This window comes from Heterodontus francisci, chromosome 23 (assembly GCF_036365525.1).
Source record: "Heterodontus francisci isolate sHetFra1 chromosome 23, sHetFra1.hap1, whole genome shotgun sequence".
Lineage (NCBI taxonomy): Eukaryota > Metazoa > Chordata > Chondrichthyes > Heterodontiformes > Heterodontidae > Heterodontus > Heterodontus francisci.
Window position 1 is genome coordinate 68231193 of NC_090393.1, and position 23242 is coordinate 68254434.

A 23242-nucleotide genomic window follows, 5' to 3' on the forward strand; every position below is an offset into this window, starting at 1 on the left:
TTTTGATCACTAACCTCTTATGCGGGATCTTATCAAAAGCCTTCTGAAAATCCAAATACACCACATCCACTGGTTCTCCCTTATCTATTCTATTAGTTACATCCTCAACAAACTCCAATAGATTTGTTAAGCATGATTTCCCTTTCGTAAACCCATGCTGACTTTGTCCAATCCCATTTATGCTTTCTAGCTGTTCTGCTATCACATCCTTCATAATAGAATCCAGCATTTTCCCACTACTGCTGTAAGGCCAACTGGTCTGTAATTCCCCGTTTTTTCTCTCCCTCCTTTTTTAAATAGTGGGGTTACATTTGCTACCTTCCAATCTGCAGGAACGGCTCCAGAGTCCATAGAATTTTGGAAGATGACCACCAATCCACTATTTCCAGGGCAACTTCCTTTAGTACTCTGGAATGTAGATTATCAGGCCCTGGGGATTTGTCACCCCATTAATTTCCCTAGCACTATTTTTTTTTACTAATACTGATTTCCTTCAGTTCCTCTCTCTCATTAGACCCTTGGTTCCCTAACGTTTCTGGGAGATTATTTGTGTCTTCCTTTGTGAAGACAGAACCAAAGTATGTGTTTAATTGTTACGCTATTTCTTTGTTCCCCATTATAATTTCCCCCTTTTCTGACTGTAAGGGACCGACATTTGTCTTCACTAATCATTTGCTCTTCACATATTTAAAGAAACTTTTATGGCCAGTTTTTATATTCCCTGCAAGTTTACTCTCATTTTTTTTTATTCATTCAGGGATGTGGGCGTCGCTGGCTAGTCCAGCATTTATTGCCCATCCCTAATTACCCTTGAGAAGGTGGTGGTGAGCTGCCTTCTTGAACTGCTGCAGTCCATTTGGGGTAGGTATACCCACAGTGCTGTCAGGAAGGGAGTTCCAGGATTTTGACCCAGCGACAGTGAAGGAACGGCAATATAGTTCCAAGTCAGGATGGTGTGTGACTTGGAGGGGAACTTGCAGGTGGTCGTCTTCACATGCATTTGCTGCCCTTGTCCTTCTAATTGGTAGAGGTTGTGGGTTTGGAAGGTGCTGGCTAAGGAGCCTTGGTGCATTGCAGCAGTGCATCTTGTGCCACTGTGCGTCAGTGGTGGAGGGAGTGAATGTTTGTAGATGGGGTGCCAATCAAGCGGGCTGCTTTGTCCTGGATGGTGTCGAGCTTCTTGAGTGTTGTTACAGCTGCACCCATCCAGGCAAGTGGAGAGTATTCCATCACACTCCTGACTTGTGCCTTGTAGATGATGAACAGGCTTTGGGGAGTCAGGAGGTGAGTAACTCGCCTCACGATTCCTAGCCTCTGACCTGCTCTTGTCGCCATGGTGTTTATATGGCTACTCCAGTTCAGTTTCTTGTCAATGGTATTCCCTAGGATGTCGATAGTGGGAGATTCAGTGATGGTAATGCCGTTGAATGTCAAGGGGAGATGGTTAGATTCTCCCTTGTTGGAGATTGTCATTGCCTGGCACTTGTGTGGCGTGAATTTATTTTTTTTTATTTTAGAGATACAGCACTGAAACAGGCCCTTCGGCCCACCGAGTCTGTGCCGACCATCAACCACCCATTTATACTAATCTTACACTAATTCCATATTCCTACCACATCCCCACCTGTCCCTAAATTTCCCTACCACCTACCTATACTAGGGGTAATTTATAATGGCCAATTTACCTATCAACCTGCAAGTCTTTGGCATGTGGGAGGAAACCGGAGCACCCGGAGGAAACCCACGCAGACACAGGGAGAACTTGCAAACTCCACACAGGCAGTACCCAGAATTGAACCCAGGTCGCTGGAGCTGCGAGGCTGCGGTGCTAACCACTGCACCACTGTGCCGCTTATCAGCCCAAGCCTGGATATTGTCCAGGTCTTGCTGCATTTCGATATGGACTGCTTCAGTATCTGAGGGGTCATGAATGGTGCTGAACATTGTGCAATCATCAGCGATCATCCCCACTTCTGACCTTATGATTGATGCTAGGTCATTGATGAAGCAGCTGAAGATGGTTGGGCCTAGGACACTACCCTGAGGAACTCCTGCAGTGATGTCCTAGAGCTCAGATGATTGACCTCCAACAACCACAACCATCTTCCTTTGCGGAGGGTTTTCCCCCTGATTCCCATTGACCTCAGTTTTGCTAGGGCCTCTTGATGCCATACTCGGTCAAATGCTGCCTTGATGTCAAGGGCAGTCACTCTTACCTCACTTCTTGAGTTCGGCTCTTTTGTCCATGTTTGAACCAAGGCTGTAATGAGATCAGGAGCTGAGTGGCCCTGGCGGAACCCAAACTGAGCTTTACTGAGCAGGTTATTGCTAAGCAAGTGCCGCTTGATGGCACTTTTAGACACCCTTCCATCACTTTACTGATGATTGAGAGTAGGCTGATGGGGCGGTAATTGGCCGGGTTGGACCAGTCCTGCATTTTGTGCACAGGACATACCTGGGCAATTTTCCACACTGCAGGGTAGATGCCAGTGTTGTAGCTGTACTGGAACAGCTTGGCTAGGGGTGCGGCACATTCTGGAGCACAGGTCTTCAGTACTATTGTCGGAATATTGTCAGGGCCCATGGCTTTTGCAGTATCCAGTGCCTTCAGTCGTTTCTTGATATCACGCGGAGTGAATCGAATGGCTGAAGTCTGGCATCTGTGATGCTGGGGACATCAGGAGGAGGCCGAGATGGATCATCAACTCGGCACTTCTGGCTGAAGATTGTTGCAAATGCTTCTGCCTTATCTTTCGCACTGATGTGCTGGGCTCCCCCATCATTGAGGATGGGGATATTTGTGGAGCCACCTCCTCCAGTTGTTTAATTGTCTACCACCATTCACGGCTGGATGTGACAGGACTGCAGAGCATAGATCTGATCTGTTGGTTATGGGATCGTTTAGCTCTGTCTATCGCATGCTGCTTACGCAGTTTGGCATGCAGATAGTCCTGTCTTGTAGCTTCACCAGGTTGACACCTCATTTTGAGGTATACCTGGTGCTGCTCCTGGCATGGCCTCCTGCACACTTCATTGAACCAGGGTTGGTCTCCTGGCTTGATGGTAATGGTAGAGTGGGGGATATGCCGGGCCATGAGATTACAGATTGTAGTTGAGTACAATTCTGCTGCTGCTGATGGCCCACAGCGCTTCATGGATGCCCAGTTTTGCATTGCTAGATCTGTTCGAAATCTATCCCATTTAGCACGGTGGTAGTGCCACACAACACGATGGACGATATCCTCAATGCGCAGGCGGGGCTTCGTCTCCACAAGGACTGTGCGGTGCTCACTCCTACCAATACAGTCATGGACAGAAGCATCTGCGGCAGGAAGATTGGTGAGGACGAGGTCAAGTATGTTTTACCCTCGTGTTGGTTCCCTCATTGGCCAGCTCGGTCAGTAGTGGTGCTACCGAGCCACTCTTGGTGATGAACATTGAAGTCCCCCACCCAGAGTACATTTTGTGTCCTTGTCACCCTCAGTACTCCTCCAAGTGGTGTTCAACATGGAGGAGTACTGACTCATCAGCTGAGGGAAGGCGGTAGGTGGTAATCAGTAGGAGGTTACCTTGCCCATGTTTGACCTGATGCCACGAGACTTCATGGGATCCGGAGTCGATGTTGAGGACTCCCAGAGCAACTCCCTCCCTACTGTATACCACTGTGCCACCACCTCTGCTGGGTCTGTGCTGCCGGTGGGACAGGACATACCCGGGGATGGTGATGGCAGTGTCTGGGACAGTGTATGTCAGGTATGATTCCGTGAGTATGCCTATGTCAGGCTGTTGCTTGACTAGTCTGTGGGACAGCTCTCCAACTTTGGCATAAGCCCCCAGATGTTAGTAAAGAGGACTTTGCAGGGTCAACAGGGCTGGGTTTGCCGTTGTCGTTTCCAGTGCCTAGGTTGATGCCGGGTGGTCCGTCCGGTTACATTCCTTTTTTTATTGACTTCGTAGCGGTTAGGTACAACTGAGTGGCTTGCTAGGCCATTTTAGAGGGCATGTAAGAGTTAACCACATTGCTGTGGGTTTCCTTCCCTGGAGGACATTAGTGAACCAGATGGGTTTTTAATAACAATCGACAATGGTTTCATGGCCATCATTAGACCAGCTTTTAATTCCAGATTTATTAATTAAATTCAAATTCCACCTTCTGCTGTGGTGGGATTCGAACCCATGTCTCCAGAGAAATACCCTGGGTCTCTGGGTTACTAGTCCAATGATAATACCACTACGCCACTGCCTCCCCAATAATCTATTTTCTCCCGTTTAATCAACTTCTTTGTCCTCCTATGCTGAATTCTAAACTGCTCCCAATCCTCAGACTTGCTGCTTTTTCTGGCAACTTTATGTGCCTCCTCTTTGGATCTAATAACGTCCCTAATTTCTTTAAGTCATGGTTGAGCCACCTTTACGGTTTTATTTTTGCGCCAGACAGGAATGAATAACTTTTGTAGTTCATGCACACGTTCTTTAAATATTATCCATTGCCTATCCACCGTCAACCCTTTTAGCAAAGTTCCCCAATCTACCACAGCCAACCCGCGCCTCATACCTTTGTACTTTCCTTCATTCAGATTCAGGACCCTAATATTGGATTCAACTACTTCACTCTCCATCTTAATGAAGAATTCTATATTGTTATTGTCCCTCCTCCCCAAGGGACCCCGCACAACAAGACTGTTAATTAATCCTTTCTCATTGCACAATACCCAGTCTGGAATAGCCTGTTCTCTAGTTGGTTCCTCAACGTATTGGTCTAAAAAACCATCACATACACACTCCAGGAAATCCTCCTCCACAGTATTATTGCTAATTTGGTTTGACCAATTTATATGTAGATTCAAGTCACCTATGATGACAGTAGTACCCTTATTGCATGCATCTCTAATTTCCTGTTTAATGCCATCCCTTTCATCCCCACAACTGTTTGGCGGCCTATAGACAAACTCCACCAACATTTTCTGCCCCTTCGTGTTTCTTAGCTCCACCCAAACAGATTCCACATCATGATTTTCCGAGTCAATATCCTTCCTCACTATTGCATTGATTTCCTCCTTTACTAACAACGCTACCCCACCTCCTTTCCCTTTTTGCCTGTCCTTCCTAATATTGAATACTCTTGGATGTTCAGTTCCCATCCTTGGTCACCTTGCAGCCATGTCTCCGTAATCGCAACTATATCATAACTGTTTATATCTATTTGCGCTGTTAATTCATCTACCTTATTGTGAATGCTCTGCGCATTAAGGCACAATGCCTTTAGACTTGTCTTTTTAACATTTTAACTGCCTCTCCAAATGGGACACAGACACGGCAGTAAAAATGGTTGCAAGATGTACACAGCAGTTCGGCGTCACATTTCACAATTTTTCATTGTTAACCACCACCCACCCCACTCCCACTACCCCTTTTGTCGCAGGGGTGTTAACATTGCACTCAATGAAACAGTTACTTCAACATAGGTAAACATCAAAGCACAAAGTCGCAGTTTAAACTTGCGTGAAAGCTGTGAAAATTCACAAGAATCATTGTCGCAGCACATTTGTTAAAAAGTTAAAGCAAAGTATTGAGGATGCTGGAAATCTGAAATAAATACAGAAAGTGCTGGAAACACTCAGCAGGTCAGGAAGCATCATTGAGAAATAAGCATTTAATGCTTCCCATAGGATTACAAAGGATATATGGCACAGAAACAGGACATTTGGCCCAACCAGTCCATGCTGGTGTTTATGCTCTACTTGAGCCTCCACCCATCTTTCCTCACCTAAATCTACCATTGTAACCCTCTATTCCCTTCTCTCTCATATGCTTGCCCAGCTTCCCCTTAAATGCATCTATACCATTCACTTGGTACCTGTGGTACCAACTTTCACATTCTCACCATTCTTTGGGTAAAGACGTTTCGAGGTTTCTTCTGAATTTCCTATTGGATTTCTTGGTGACTATCTTACATTGATGGCCTCTAGTTATGCTCTTCCCCACAAGAGGAAACATTCTCTCGGTATTCACGCTATAAAAACCTTTTATAATTTTGAATACCCCTATTAGGTCTCCCCTCAGCCTTCCTTTTTCTAAAAGAAAAGAGATCCAGCCTGTCCATCCTTTCCTGATAAGTATACCCATGCATTTCTGGTAGTATCCTTTTTTTTCAGGCCAATGACCTTTCATCAGAACTGGAAGATGTCAGAGACTAACAGCTTTTAATCAAATACAGAGCCAGGGAAAAGGGGTGCAGCATGGGCAGAGCAGATAAGTTCAATGGGGTAGATCTGTGGCGGGCAGGAGTGATTAATTGACAAAAGGGATGATGGTGCAAGACCAATGTAGGTAATAATGTGACTTATAAAGAAAAAGATGGATCCAGCTCAGATTTAAATGGTTTCTGCTGCATAAAAGGGGAAGAAAGTATAGAAAATCCAGAAAAAAGGATTAGATCCTAATCACTGCTTCCATTTTCCCAGGTAGCAGATGCTGGTAATGGAGGGTGGCAGCAACAAAGCCACTGGCAGTGGAGGAAGTGTGAGTTCATGCTTAGAGTGGGATCTACCATCTCTTTGGACTCCTTATCTCGAGAGACAATGGATATGCGCCTGTGGGTGTTCAGTGGTTTGTGAAGCAGCGCCTGGAGTGGCTATAAAGGCCAATTCTAGAGTGACAGGCTCTTCCACAGGTGCTGCAGAGAAATTTGTTTGTCGGGGCTGTTGCACAGTTGGCTCTCCCCTTGCGCCTCTGTCTTTTTTCCTGCCAACTACTAAGTCTCTTCGACTCGCCACACTTCAGCCCCGCCTTTATGGCTGCCCGCCAGCTCTGGCGGACGCTGGCAACTGACTCCCACGACTTGTGATCAACGTCACAGGATTTCATGTCGCGTTTGCAGACGTCTTTAAAGCGGAGACATGGACGGCCGGTGGGTCTGATACCAGTGGCGAGCTCGCTGTACCATGTGTCTTAGGGGATCCTGCCATCTTCCATGCGGCTCACATGACCAAGCCATCTCAAGCGCCGCTGACTCAGCAGTGTGTACAAGCTGGGGATGTTGGCCGCCTCGAGGACTTCTGTGTTGGAGATACGGTCCTGCCACCAGATGCCAAGTATTCTCCGGAGGCAGCGAAGATGGAATGAATTGAGACGTCGCTCTTGGCTGACATACGTTGTCCAGGTCTCGCTGCCGTAGAGCAAGGTACTGAGGACACAGGCTTGATAGACTCGGACTTTTGTGTTCCGTGTCAGTGTGCCATTTTCCCACACTCTCTTGGCCAGTCTGGACATAGCAGTGGAAGCCTTTCCCATGCGCTTGTTAATTTCTGCATCTAGAGACAGGTTACTGGTGATAGTTGAGCCTAGGTAGGTGAACTCTTGAACCACTTCCAGAGCGTGGTCGCCAATATTGATGGATGGAGCATTTCTGACATCCTGCCCCATGATGTTCGTTTTCTTGAGGCTGATGGTTAGGCCAAATTCATTGCAGGCAGCTGCAAACCTGTCGATGAGACTCTGCAGGCACTCTTCAGTGTGAGATGTTAAAGCAGCATCATCAGCAAAGAGGAGTTCCCTGATGAGGACTTTCCGTACTTTGGACTTCGCTCTTAGACGGGCAAGGTTGAACAACCTGCCCCCTGATCTTGTGTGGAGGAAAATTCCTTCTTCAGAGGACTTGAATGCATGTGAAAGCAGCAGGGAGGAGAAAATCCCAAAAAGTGTGGGTGCGAGAACACAGCCCTGTTTCACGCTACTCAGGATAGGAAAGGGCTTTGATGAGGGGCCACCATGTTGAATTGTGCCTTTCATATTGTCATGGAATGAGGTGATGATACTTAGTAGCTTTGGTGGGCATCCAATCTTTTCTAGTAGTCTGAAGAGACCACGTCTGCTGACGAGGTCAAAGGCTTTGGTGAGATCAATGAAAGCAATGTAGAGGGGCATCTGTTGTTCACGGCATTTCTCCTGTATCTGACGAAGGGAGAACAGCATGTCAACGGTCGATCTCTCTGCACGAAAGCCACATTGTGCCTCAGGGTAGACGCGCTCGGCCAGCTTCTGGAGCCTGTTTAGAGCGACTCGAGCAAAGACTTTCCCCACGATGCTGAGCAGGGAGATTCCACGGTAGTTGTTGCAGTCACCGCGGTCACCTTTGTTCTTATAGAGGGTGATGATATTAGCATCGCGCATGTCCTGAGGTACTGCTCCCTCGTCCCAGCACAGGCATAGCAGTTGATGTAGTGCTGAGAGCATAGCAGGCTTGGCACTCTTGATTATTTCAGGGGTAATGCTGTCCTTCCCAGGGGCTTTTCCGCTGGCTAGAGAATCAATGGCATCACTGAGTTCCGATTTTGTTGGCTGTATGTCCAGCTCATCCATGACTGGTAGAGGCTGGGCTGCATTGAGGGCAGTCTCAGTGACAACATTCTCCCTGGAGTACAGTTCTAGGTAGTGCTCAACCCAGCGGTCCATTTGTTTGCGTTGGTCAGTGATTATGTCCCCTGGTTTAGATTTGAGGGGGGCGATCTTCTTGACGGTTGGCCCAAGAGCTCTCTTAATGCCATCATACATTCCTCTGATGTTTCCGGTGTCTGAGGCCAGCTGAATATGACTGCATACGTGTTGCCAGTAGTCGTTTGCGCAGCGCCTGGCTGTTCTTTGCGCAGTGTTTCTAGTATACAGCCAAGAGAGTGTTCCACACCCCTGGGGTCTACCTTCCCTTTACTGTCACATTCCTGGGACATGGGAGCCTTCTACCAGATTTTCTAGATTTTTCATTCCCCCCCCCCTCCCCCAACCCCCTTCTCCCCCCCCACTCTTCCTCACTGCTGTAACTATTTTAAAAAGTCATACACGTGGCCTACTGCTTAATTTAATTAAACTACATAAAACATTAAACAAAACAAGGACAACTCAAATATATAATGTTCAAAATCATGAATGCTAAAAATAAATTCATGAGTAAACTGCTCACTCCAAGTCCATTGAAAGATCCTAACTTCCAATATTTTTTCTATTCCATTTCACCTGTTCCTTTTTCTTTCTGTAAAATGCTACAAAACTCTTGGAAATGCATTTGAACAGCTCTGGATGACTTATTTGATAAATTACTCACTCTCCTACCATGTGGGTTAGCAACTAAGCTAAATTTAGCTTCACCTTGCTAATGATAATTTTTGATTTCCAGAAACCTAGATGACGGGCTAAGGTTTAATTTGCAGGATGGCACTAAAGCACAAAAGAGGACCAAGCATAAAGTCAATCCAGAAGTAATGATCAGGTGAAACTATGGAGTTTTGTGGTGATGAAGGCCAATACCTGAAACTGGAATCTTTCCTTCTCTTTTAAATGTCAATCATCACGTCCTGTGTGTTTCCGGTATTTTCTTTGGAGCCCATACTTTCCCTGCTCATACGAACAAGGAGCAGGAGTAGGCCATTCAACCCCTCGAGCCTGCTCTGCCATTCCATAAGATCATGGCTGATTTGTTTGTGGACTCAACTCCACTTTTCTGCCTACCCCCGATACCCTTTGACTCCCTTGTTTGTCAAGAATCTGTCTACCTCTGCTTTAAAAACATTCAATGACCTTGTTTCCACCATACTCCAGGTAAGAGAGTTTCACAGACTCATGACCCTCAGAGAAAAAACTTCACCTCATATCTGACTTAAATGGGAGACCCCTTATTTTTAAACTGTGCCCGCTAGTTTTAGTCTCTCCCACAAGGGGAAACATCTTTTCCACATCCACCCTGTCAAGTCCCTTCAGGATCTTATATGATTCAATCAGATCACCTCTCATCCTTCTAAACTTCAATGAATACAGACCCAAACTGTCCAACCTTTCCTCATAAGATAACCCAGGAATCAACTTCTCTGAACTGCTTCCGATGCAATTATCTCCTTTCTTAAGTAAGGAGACCAAAACTGTATACAATACTCTCGATGTGGTCTCACCAATGTCCTGTACAACTGTAGCAAAACATCTCTACTTTTATATTCTATTCCCCTTGCAATAAACGGGAACATTGCATTTGCCTTTTTATTCACTTGCCGTACCTGAATACTAGCTTTTTGTGTTTCATGTACTAGGACACCCAGATCCCTCTGCATCCCAGAGTTCTGCAATCTCTCTCCATTAGTTTACTGCTTTTCTATTCTTCAAGCCAAAGTGGACAAGTTCACATTTTCCCACATTATACTTCATCTGCCAAATCTTTGCCCACTCACTTAACCTATCTATATCCCTTTGCAAACTCCTTATGTCCTCTTCACAACTTCCTCTCTTACCTATCTTTGTGTCTTCAGAAAATTTAGTAACCATACATTCTGTCTCTTCATCCACATCATTGATATAGATTGTAAATAGTTGAGGCCCCAGCACTGATCCCTGTGGCACTCCATTAGTTACATCTTGCCAACCCGAAAACAACACATTTATGCCTACTCTGTTTCCTGTTAGCTAACCAATCCCCTGTCCATGCTAATATGTTACCTCCTATACCATGGGCTCAGATGTGTACTTGCAAGATGCAAGTCCACATGTCATTTGTGAGGGTGACAGAAAGCCGTTCTACACTACACTAAGGGGAACGTACCTTTGTGCTGTGAATCGGCATAACAGTGCTGGCAGACTTACCCTATAGATTCTTGTGTTCAAGATTAGATTGGAAGATTAAGGAAAAGGGCTTGAAGCAATGGGTGGGTAAATGATAATAGAACTATCTGTTTGGGCAAAGGGTAAATGCCATTAAATACTGGTTGCTTCAACTGGCCTGTTTCCATGTTGCAACTTCTACGTATTCTGTGTATCCCTGGGTAGGAAGTCACGCAATCACAGGGCAGTATTGCAAGGAGAAATCAGACCACTTCCATTACTCCTGTCCAGAAAGTAGGTAGAATTGGTAGAGCAAATGCAGTGTGCTGTTCACTCAGTGCATGTTTTTGAATGGGCTTTTGCATCGCCTGTTATATAAAGTGCTTTAACTTAACAGCACTGTCCTCAATTCTTCACTGGACAGTGTCCTTTTGTTAAGTGAACAATAAATAGATTTGCCCTGCAGAAACAGAGTACTTCATACATACCAACAAAAGTGCTTCCAGATGATTCAGGTATGTTTCCTCACTGGCTAGAATTCCAGACAAAACCCATTTTCGCATCTCCAGGCCCTTCTCCAAATCTGGTTCACTCTGTAGGAAAATAGAAATATCAGGTCTCTGTTACAGTGTGTATGGAAAGATTACTGATCTTGTCTTCATAAAGCCAATGAGAGCTATGGCTATGAGTTACTAAAAAAAATGACAAATACATTGAATACCTTCAATTACTAATTGGAATCTGACATTTCTGACAACTGAAAGTTGTCTGCAAGTTCCTCACCAGGTTACACACCATCCTGACTTGGAACTATATTGCCGATCATTCACTGTCACTGAGTCAAAATCTTGGAACTCCCTTCCTAACAGCACTATTGGTGTACCTACACCCCAAGGACTGTAGCGGTTCAAGAAGGCTGCTCACCACAACCTTCTCAAAGGCAATTCGGGATGGGCAGTAAATGCTGGCCTAGCCAGCAACGCCCACATCCCCTGTACGAATAAATAAATAAAAAAATTATTTTTGTAGGTGATGCCAATTAATACTACAGTTTAAATCGCTGCTGCGCTTACAAATACCGCACTAAATGCTCTTTATCATGCTATCTGACAGCCAAGCTGGTTAACTGAGTAGCTCAGTCATTCAGGCCAGGAAGGTCCTTGGTTTTTGCTGAATTAACTAATGTTAATAAGGGCACTATATTTGACCTCACCATTCCTGGGTTACAGACAGAGGGGTCTGTCAGGGCTCCTGAACACTGTCTAGAAACCCTGCTTGCACTACATTTATGCAACTATCAACTGAAGACATATACAGACTCAGCTGCAATGCCCCAATATTTGGAATAGCCTACTGCTGTTCACTGTCTAGTCCCCCATGTAACTAGTTGGATAAGGTACCAGGATTCACCAGTACCCAAGGAACTTCAAGCAGTAATAAACAATATGTACAGAAAAGGAGGGACACCAGAAAATCGGTATAAAATAGCTAGCCTTATAAGGCCTCAAGAACTGTGGCACTGCAGCAGTTTGTTTTCACCTAAAACAAAACTGATGTGAACAAACAATACTATGATCCACCCCACAAAAAAGCTACCCCTTTCTGTTAGCTGGCAGGATGGTTGGGTGGGGCTGTGATATGGGGAGAACAAAAGCAACCTGTAAGATGGGTGATCTTTTAACTTTCTTTTAAAGTAGAGTATTTATGAGATCAGCCATGATCGTACTGAATGGCGGAGCAGGCTCGAGGGGCTGAATTGCCTACTCCTGCTCCTAGTTCTTATGTTCATCCTCCTATTTCTCATCTGAAGGCTGCCCCTCGGTGACATCATCCAAAAACATGTCAGATTTCACATATGTGCGAATGATACCCAGCTCTCCCTCACCCCCATCAATGCCTCCAGTTTGTTACGCTGTTTATCTGACGTCCGGTAATGGAAGAGCAGGAATTTCTTCCTATTAAACATTGGGAGGAAGAAAGTCAATGTCTTTGGTCCTCACCTCAAAATCCATTCCCTAGCCACCGAGTCCATCTCCTGCATGGCCACTGTCTGAGACTAAGCAAGACTGTATGCAACCTTGCCAAACAATCTGATCTGACCTGTGCTTCTGACCCCATATCCTCTCCATCATCAAGACCACTTACTTTCATTTTATTATCACCCAACACTACACATGTCTCAGCTCATCTGCTGCTGAAACCCTCATCCATGAATATGCTACCTCCATAAATAGCTCCTGATTGGCCTCCCACCTTCCTTAAACTTGAGCTCATCCAAAACTCTGCTGCCAGTAACCTATCTCGCACCAAGTTCTGTTCATCCATCACTTCTGTGCTCACTATTCCACCTTGACTCCCTGTTCAGCAACACCTCAATTTTAAAATTCTCATCCTTGCGTTCATCCTTACGGGGCCTCACCCTCCCTATTTCTGTAACCTCCACCAGTCATATAACCCTGAGAGCTCTGCATTTCTTTAGCTGGTTTTGTGGACACCACCAATTTTCACTGCTCCACCACTGGCGTCCTTGCCTGGATTCTAAGCTCTGGAATTCCTTCCGTAAACCTCTGTGTGTCTCTATCTCCTTTAAGTCACTTCTTAAAACCTACCTCATAGAACCATAGAAAAGTTACGGCACAGAAGGCGGCCATTCAACCCATCATGTCTGCGCCTGCTGAAAAAAGTAGCCGCCCAATCTAATCCCACCTTCCAGCACCTGGTCTTGCAGGTTACATCACTTCAGGTGCATATCCAGGTACCTTTTTTTTTATTGACCAAGCTTTTGGTCATCCATCCTAATACCTGCTGTGAAGTGCTTTGGGACATTTTTACTGATATCATAGAGAGAGACATACAGCACTGAAACAGGCCCTTTGGCCCACAGAGTCTGCGCCAACCATCAACCACCCATTTATACTAATCCTACATTAATCCCATGTCCCCTCCCACATCCCCACCTTCCCGCAATTCTCCTACCATCTACCTACACTAGGGACAATTTACAACGGCCAATTTACCTATCAACCTGCAGGTCTTGGGAGGATATCAAAGGTGCTACATAAATGCAAATTATTGTTGTTGCACTCAAGCCTCCATTGCAAATTTTAAGTATACACCAACGAATCTTGGTGACAGTCTCAGTATGGATCTCACCTTGTGATGCTCTGCTCTCAGCAGCGGGGCTGAAAAAAAACTGCATAGAGCTATAAATGGCCTCTTCCTGTAATCAGACTCAATTGTGTCCTATCATTTGAGTAAATAATATCTTAAATGGACAGCTGCAATTGCAATATCTCAGGTTAGACATAGCTACAGCATTTTGAGTTGCAAAATGCCTAATCTAATGGATTTTGCTACTAACATTGATTCTGTTGTGCTATCATAGTCGGATGGACTTGGTCTTTTAGTGTATGAGGACCATGAGTTTTATTTTTAGTGACAAACCCTGTCTTGTAGGCTTGCTGGTATGCTACATTGATCTGATTAAATCCTAAATTAACTGACTTGAGATTATCCATATTTTTGGCATCACAATTGGGGGTTTACAATGACATCTGCATAGAAGAATTCCCATGGACCTCAGGTTTACGGAGTGTAGAATGTGGGAGACTGACCAAGAATGTGTGAGAATAGTCAAATCTAGAGGTATTAAAGGCATCGATGAGGGTTTCAGCAGATGAGCTGAGGCAGGAGTGAGTCAGGTGATGTTACAGAGGCAGAAATAGGCAATCTTAGCGATGGCGCGGATATGTGGTCGGAAGCTCACCTCAAGGTTAAATATGACACCAATGTTACGGACAGTGTGCTTCAGCCTCAGACAGTTGTCAGGGAGAGGGATAGTTTCAGCAGCAAGGGAATGGAGTTTGTAGCAAAGACTGAAGACAATGGTTTCAGTCTTCCCAATGTTTAACTGGAGGAAATTTCTGCTCGTGCAGTACTGGTCATCAGATAAGCAGTCAGATAATTTACCAACAGCAGAGGAGTTGAAAGAGGTGGTGGTGAAGTAGAGCTGGGTCATGTCAGCGTAAATGTGAAAACTAATGCTTCATTTTGGGAGCATGTCGCCAAGAGACAGCATGTAGCTGAGAAATAGGAGGGGGCCAAGGATAGATGGGGAACTCCTGAGATAACAGTAAGGGAGTGGAAAGAGAAGCCACTGCAAGTGATATTCTGGCTATGGTTAGATAGATAAGATTGCAGTCTCACCAAGCTGGATTCCAGTTGAGAGGTGTTGGGAAGAGGATGGTGTGATCAGCCATGTCAAAGGCTGCAGACAGGTTGAAAAGGGCAAGGAGGGATAGTCTGCATTTGTCATAGTCACATAGGATGTCATTTGTGAGTTTGATGAGGCACGTTTTGGTACTATGGCAGAAGCAGAAACCTGATTGGAGGGATTCAAACATGGAGTTCTGCGAAAGAGGGACACGGATTTGGGAGGTGATAACACGTTCCAGGATTTTGAAGAGGAAAGGCACAATGTACCTGTAAAATCTGAACAATGATCCTGTGAACCATCAAACTAATGATCACTGCCTGCTTCCTTCTCGACTACTCCCCCCAATTGAGCAGTTCTGTTCCTAACGACCTGAACTCTGACGGGAGTTCTGGAATGGCTTCTTGTAACTTCGAGAGCCAAGAATGAAACCTTCTACAATGCAGTTAGCTTGGCTCCTGCAGAAGTAGGCTCATCAAATTGGTAAAAACAATCTTTATTCAGGAAATCACATTTCCCCATTCAAGGCACTCTTGTCATTTTCTGTGAGGTTGTACACCAGCAATCTTAACACCTGGACCTAAATTTTTCTCAAATTCCATAAGTGATTGAACCAACAGTGGGAATGAGAGAGTCTTCAGCTTTTAGTGGCATCAGAGTCCTAAACACCAAATGCTTCTGGAGAATGACAAGTGGGAGTCAGAGGATACACTGAGATTGGCAACTCTCAACCTGAGTTTTTTTTTTGTTTCTTAATTTTGTCCCTGATAACAAGAGATGTGCTCAACAGCGTTCTTTACAGCTACATTTTAGCAGGCAGCAGTGTTGTGCTTCTGGTGACAAGCATTTAAACACTAATCATGTCCAACAGTGATCATGAATTGGGTATTGTATCTTGCATTTTGCCTTCGTTAGAAATTGGCATTGGGATACTATCCCCAGCCATGCAGTTAGTTTTTAAACTGTTAACATATGGAATGGGTCTGTGCTGAAAATCATACTGCAGCAGCCAGCTGGTAGCACACTGTGGAAGGATAAAATTCCTCAGCCTCTTGTTTATGCTCTTTTTTGTACTTGCCTGATTCATAGATCTCTTCAAATGAGCATCCAGACAGCATGTGTTTCGTTAATCTTTTTTGCTATAACAACCTGAACACAGCACTAATTGCTACAGACACTGAATGCTGGCCAACAGTATCAACTTGATGTTATTTTACCATGTTTTAGTTATATGTGTGTTTCAATAAAGACCACAAAGCTTTAATTGCTATTGTTCTAGAAGTTAACTGATATCAGAACACACATTTGCTGGTTAAATCTACACAAGCAGATAATATACACAGCAGGTTTGGAAAGAGAATACATTTGTGAAAACAAAACTATAACTAATCTCGTGGATAGATTGAAGATTTGTTCTCATGCAACAATGAGGAGCTGTTAATGAAAAATTCTACAATGGAAATACATGTTTCAAATGGTGGAAATAGGTTTTTATTTCTTTCAGCTGTTGTACAATGGGAAACAACCAACTGGTTTAGAGCCCACAGGTGATCACCAGATGGCAGAAGGCGAGTTCAGAGTCAGGAATCCAAATTTCCCAATTACAAATTTGTAGCACAGGTCGCAAATCAAGATTGTTTTTCATTTCATGAAACAGTTACTTCAGCAACGTAAACATCAAGGTCCAAAGTTCCAGTTTTACCCAATTCATAAAAATGACTGGAGTAACAGGGCCAATAATAAATATGATTATATTTTGGGGTGAAGAGTATTAGGAATTAGTTATAAAACTATGTCTGTTGGAATATCTTAACTTCCAATTTTGTTTCTATTTCATTTGGCCTGTTCCATTTTCGTGCAGTTAAATCTCGCTCAAGAACCAGTTTTCCATTTTGGCCGCTGAGGGCGATGCTGAATGCGAAGGTCCCTCAGAGGTGTGTAGCAACAGCCATGTTCAGGGCACCACAGGTGGCTCAGCTGCATGGGCGAGAAGAAAAAAGAGTGGAACAGAAATAGGGGTAGGGGATTGGATAGTTAGGGGGACAGACAGACGTTTCCGTGGCCGTAGACGTGACTCCAGGATGTTATGTTGCCTCGTTGTCACCAGGGTCAAGGATGCCACAGAGCAGCTGCAGGGCGTTCTTAAGGGGAGGGTGAACACCCAGAGGTCATGCTTCACATAAGTGCCAAACACATTGGTAGAAAGAGGGATGGGGTCCTGAAAGCACATTTTAGGGAACTAGGCAAGACGTTAAAAAGCAGGACCTCAGATGGAGCAATCTCCTCCAATTTTACTCCAAGTGCCACGTGCTAGTGAGCACAGAAATAGGAGATTAGAGCTGATGAATGAGTGGCTGGAGAGATGGTGCAGGGGGGAGGGATTTAGATTCCTGGGATATTGGAACCGGTTCTGGGGGAGATGAGACCTGTACAAGCCAGACAGTTTGCACCTCAATAGAGCCGGGGCCAATATCCTTGCCAAGAGGTTTGCTAGTGTTTTTGGGCAGGGTTTAAACTAGTTTGGCAGGAGGATGGGAACCTGGGGGTAGACTCAGATGGTGCAAAATCAGAAATGGAAGGCAGAAAATTAGTGAGCCTGGAAGGCAGAGGAAACAAAGGATAAAAAGTAAAAAAAAAGTTTGGCAGTGCTCAAGGGTATATACTTCAATGCAAGGAGTATAGCAAATAAAGCAGATGAGCTGAGGACACAGATCAAACATGGCAGCATGAAATCATAGCTGTACAGAAACATGGCTTAAAGAGGGACAGAAATGGCAGTTCAACGTTCCTGGTTCCAGACAAGATAGAGAGGGGATAAAAAGGGAGGGGTGTATGGTAATTCTGGCTAGAGAAGCAATTACAGTTGTGAGGAGAAGGATCAATTGAGGCCATATGGATTCAGCTTAGGAACAAAAGAGGGACATTCACACTACTGGGAGTGTAGTATAGATCCCTTAACAGCCCGAGGGAAATAAAAGAGCAGATATGTAGGCAAATCTCTGAGAAGTGCAAAACCAAAAAATAAAGTGGCAGTTTCAGGAGGGGAACATTTCGGGGATAGTGACCATAACTCTAAGATTTAAGGTAGTTATGGAAAAGGACAAAGATGGACCAGAAATAGAAGTACTGAATTGGGGAAGGCCAATTTCAATATGATAAAACAGGATCTGGCTAAAGTGGACTGGGAGCAGCTACTAGTAGGAAAGTCTACATCAGACCAGTGGAAGTCATTCAAAAAGGAAATAGTGAGAGTTCAGGGCCAACATGTTCCCGTAAAGGTGAAGGGTAGGACCAACATGTCCAGGGAACCCTGGATGTCAAAGGATATAGAGGATTGGATAAGGAATAAAAAAGGAGGCTTATGGCAGATTCAAAGCGCTGAAAACAGTGGAGGTCCTGGAGGAGTATTGAAAATGGAGGGGGGTACTTAAAAAAGTAATTAGGAGATCGAAGAAGGGACATGAAAAAACACTGGCGGGCAAGATAAAGGAAAATCCCAAGGTGTTTTATAAGTATATTAAGGGTAAGAGGATAACCAGGGAAAGAGTAGGCCCCGTTAGGGACCAAAGTGACAATGTGTGTGTGGAGCCGGAGGACATAGGTCAGGTTTTAAATGATTACTTTTCATCCGTGTTCACTATGGAAAAGGACAATGTAGGTGTAGAGATCAGGGAGGAGGATCGTGATATACTTAAATAAATTAGCATTGAAAGGAAGTATCAGCTGTTTTAGCGGGCTTAAAAGTGGATAAATCCCCAGGCCTCGATGAGATGTATCCCAGGCTGTTGCGTGAGGCAAGGGGCTCTGACACAAATTTTTAAATCCTCTCTGGCCACAGGAGAGGTACCAGAGGACTGGAGGACAGTGAATGTGGTACCATTATTCAAGAAGGGTAGCAGGGATAAACCAGGTAATTACAGGCCAGTGAGTCTAACATCAGTGGTAGGGAAACTACTGGAAAAAATTCCGAGGGACAGGAATAATCTCCACTTGGAGAGGCAGGGATTAATCAGGGATAGTCAGCATGGCTTTGTCAGGGGGCGATCGTGTCTAACAAACTTGATTGAATTTTTCGAGGAGATGACTAGATGTGTAGATGAGGGTAAGGCAGTTGATGTAGTCTGCATGGACTTCAGTAACGCTTTTGATAAGGTCCTGCAGGGGAGACTGGTTAAGGAGGTAAGAGCCCATGGGATCCAGGGCAATTTGGCAAAGTGGATCCAAAATTGACTTAGTGGCAGAAGGCAGAGGGTGATGGTCGAGGGGTTTTTTTGGGATTGGAAGTCTGTGACCAGTGGTGTACTGCAGGGATTGCTGCTGGGACCCCTTGCTGGTTGTAGTGTACAGTAATAATTTAGATGTGAATATAGGAGGTATGATCAGTAAGTTCGCAGATGACACAAAAATTGGTGGTGTCCTAAATAGTGAGGAGGAAAGCATTAGATTACAGGACGATATTGATGGGCTGATAAGATGGATGGAGCAGTGGCAAATGGAATTTAATCCTGAGAAGTGTGAGGTGATGCATTTTGGGAGGACTAACAAGGCAAGGGAATATACAATGGATGGTAGGACCATAGGAAGTACAGAGGGTCAGAGGGACCTTGGTGTACTTGTCCATAGATCACTGAAGGCAGCAGCACAGGTAGATAAGGTGGCTAGGAAGGCATATGGAATACTTGTCTTTATTAGCCGAGGCATAGAATATAAGAGCAGGGAGGTTATGATGAAGCTGTATAAAACCCTAGTTGGGCCACAGCTGGAGTACTGTGTACAGTTCTGGTCACCACACTATAGGAAGGATGTGACTGCACTGGAGAGGGTGCAAAGGAGATTCGCCAGGATGTTGCCTCGGCTGGAGCATTTCAGCTATGAAGAGAGACTGGATAGGCTAGGGTTGTTTTCCTTAGTGCAGTGTGCAGAATGGTGTGTGTGTGTGTGTGTGTGTGTGCAGAATGGTGTGTGTGTGTGTGTGTGTGTGTGTGTGTGTGTGCAGAATGGTGTGTGTGTGTGTGTGTGTGTGTGCAGAATGGTGTGTGTGTGTGTGTGTGTGTGTGCAGAATGGTGTGTGTGTGTGTGTGTGTGTGTGTGTGTGCAGAATGGTGTGTGTGTGTGTGTGTGTGTGTGTGCAGAATGGTGTGTGTGTGTGTGTGTGTGTGTGTGCAGAATGGTGCGTGCGCGTGCGCGTGTGCGTGTGCGTGCGCGTGCGTGTGCGTGTGTGTGTGTGAGATTGTGATTGAACAGGCCATTGCATAGTCCTCTGCATATGTACAAAATCAGTGAGTGCTTCCCTTGCTCTCGACAAGTGTTGATTTTACTCGAAGAAATCCAAAGGGATTTTGAGGATCTCTGTAGTCTTTAAGATCAGAAAGATTACAATCACGGCAGAATCATGGAAGGAAAGAGTTTAAGGATGGCACATCAACTTGGTCAAGTCGTTTTATCTTTTAGACCAGGCCTCAATCTATACATGATACAAAATTATGAATAACTTGGAAAAATCTAGGTATGAAATACATAGTATTGTATATTACTTACAGCACAGAAACAGGCCATTCAACGTAACATTTGTCCATGCCCGCATTTATGCTTCACACAAGCTTCTTCCAACTCCACTTCATCTAATCCCATCACATATCCTTCTATTCCTCTCTCCCTCATGTCTTTATCCAGCTTCCCTTTAAATAGTAGTTACCTCAACTACACCTTGATAGTGTGTTCCACATTATAACCGCTCTTTGGGTAAAAATGTTTCTCCTGAATTCCCTATTGGATTTATTTGCGACTATCTTATATTTATGGCTCCTTGCTCTGGCCTTTCCCCCAAGTGGAAACATCTTTACGTTTATCCTATCAAACCCTTTTATAATCTTAAAAAACATCATCAGGTCACCGGTCAGTCTTCCCATTTCTAGAGAAGAGAGCCCCAGACTATTCAATCTTTCCTGATAGTTATAACTATCAGTTCTCCCATCATTCTGGTAGGACTTTTTTGTGTACCTTCTCCAGTTCCTCCAAATCCATTTTGTAATGTGGAGACCAGAACTGTTCACACTACTCCAAGCGTGGTCTAACCAAGGACCTATACAAGTGTAACTTAACTTCTTCCTGCTTTTCAATTCTTGAGAAATGAACCCCAGTGCTTGGTTTGCTTTTTTAAAATAGGCTTATTAACCTGCTTTGCTACTTGTAGTGATCTGTGTATCTATACTCCTAGATCCCACTGTTCCCCATTTAGAGAATTATTTTCCAAGGAATATATAGCCTCCTTATGCTTCATACCAAAATTTACCACCTCACACTTATCTATGAAGTTCATTTGTCAATTGCATCCCCATTCAAGTTTATAACTGTCTTCCTATATTTTGCCACAGTTCTGTAAGGTCTACACTAACTCCATCACCCTCAATTTGGTGCCTTCTGCAAATTTTGAAATTGTACTTTCAATTGAGAGTCCAAATAGTTTATGCAAATGATGAAAAACAGTGGTCCCAGGATTGATCCCCGTGGAACAACACTTCCCACTTTTTGCCATTATAAGGTAAATGCAACAACCTTTAGAATAATCATGTGATCAGATGCCACATTTTTATGCAACACACAGTAAGATATCAGGTGAAAGAGAAAAGATTTGCATTTATATAACATCTTTCATGACCTCAGGACATTCCAAAGCACTTTTAGGGAGGCAGTGCCACAGTGGTAATCCAGAACCCAGGCTAATGCTCTGGGGACTGGGTTCAAAACCCACCATGGCAGATGGTGAAATTTAAATTCAATTAATAAATCTGGAATTAAAAAACTAGCCCGATGATGACCATGAAACTATTGTCGATTGTTGTAAAAACCCACCTGGTTCATTAATGTCCTTTAGGGAAGCAAATCTGCCATCCTTACCTGGTCTAGCCTACATGTGACTCTAGACCCACAGCCATGTGGTTGACTCTTAAAATGCCCTCTGAAATGGCCTAGCAAGCCACTCAGTTCAACGGCAATTAGGGATGGGCAATAAATGCTGGCCTAGCCAACGACTCCCACAGCCAGTGAAGTACGTTTTATGTGTAAGAAACATGGCAGCCAATTTGCACGCAGCAAGCTCCCACAAAGAGCAATGTGATAATGATGATAATCTGTCTTTTTCAGTGATGTTATACAAGGACAAATACTGGCCAGGGATAACTCCCCTGTTCTTCTTCAAATTAGTCCCATGGGATCTTTGACACCCACCTGAGAGAACAGCAGGGCCTCAGTTGACCATTTCATCTGAAGGATGACATCTTTGGCAGTGCAGCCTTCCTTCAGAACTGCACTGAAGTGTCATCCTAGATATTTGTGCTCAAAGGGACTTGAATCCACAACCTTACGACTCAGAGGTAAGGAGTTACAACGGAATCATGGCTGACATGTGCTCAGAACATTGTGTGATCAAACCTCCAGGAAAACATCCAACCACTGGAAGCCATGCCTTTAGCTGCGTTAGCCCCAAGTTCTGGAATTCCATCCATAAACCTCTTCGACTTTCTACATCCCTTTCTTCCTTAACGATGTATCCTTTAACATACCTTTTTGACCAAGCTTTTGGCCATCTACTCTAATATTGCCTGATGCAGCTCGGTGTCTAATTTTGCTATCTAACACTCCTGTAAAATGCCTTGGACATTTTATTACGTTAAAGGTCATAGAGAGATACAGCACTGAAACAGGCCTTTCGGCCCACCGAGTCTGTGCAAACCAACAACCACCTATTTATACTAATCCTACATTAATCCCATATTCCCTACCACATCCTCACCATTCTCCTACCACCTACCTACACTAGGGGCAATTTACAATGGCCAATTTACCTAACAACCTGCAAAGTCTTCGGCTGTGGGAGGAAACTGGAGCACACGGTGGAAACCCACGCGGTCACAGGGAGAACTTGCAAACTTCGCACAGGCAGTACCCAGAACCGAACCCGGGTCGCTGGAGCTGTGGAGCTGCAGTGCTAACCAATACGCCACTGTACTGCCCATGGTGTCATTAATATATGTTATTGTTAAAGCAAATTAAGTTAAGGAATTTCACTTTGTATATAACTGCTTTAGCTGATTTGGGAATGCTTGATGCTGATTCTGGATGCCTGAAACAGGACAATGTTCCATTCCCCAGCAACAGCATTATCCACCTTGATTTGTACCATTCCCATAATAGCCAGTTGGCAAAGTCACCATGTACTGTATATAGAACACAGAATTATAGAAATGACAGCTCAAAAGGATACTCTGCACCTGTGTGAGTGAGAGTTCCTCAGCTGGAGAACTCATGTCCATTTCCTGGTTCATACAGACAAACAACCTGCCAACACTCACTGCCTGGGGCTCAAGCATAAAGAAAATCCACATGGACAAGCTATAGCCTAGACAGTGAGATGGACACCTACATGATACCCCAGCAAGAGTCAACTCCTTC

The 23242-nt window shown here is 44.5% G+C and overlaps 1 protein-coding gene across 2 annotated transcripts in view; it reads right to left on the reverse strand.

Moving 5' to 3' along the window:
- Positions 1 to 23242, reverse strand: part of si:dkey-91m11.5 (PH_BCR_vertebrate and RhoGAP_Bcr domain-containing protein) — a 632155-nt gene that overhangs the window by 368154 nt on the left and 240759 nt on the right. For both annotated transcript variants that reach the window (XM_068055461.1, XM_068055460.1), the window contains exon 3: positions 11067 to 11171. In XM_068055461.1, the coding sequence (XP_067911562.1) occupies positions 11067 to 11171 (105 nt within the window). The remainder of the gene's footprint in view (positions 1 to 11066; positions 11172 to 23242) is intronic.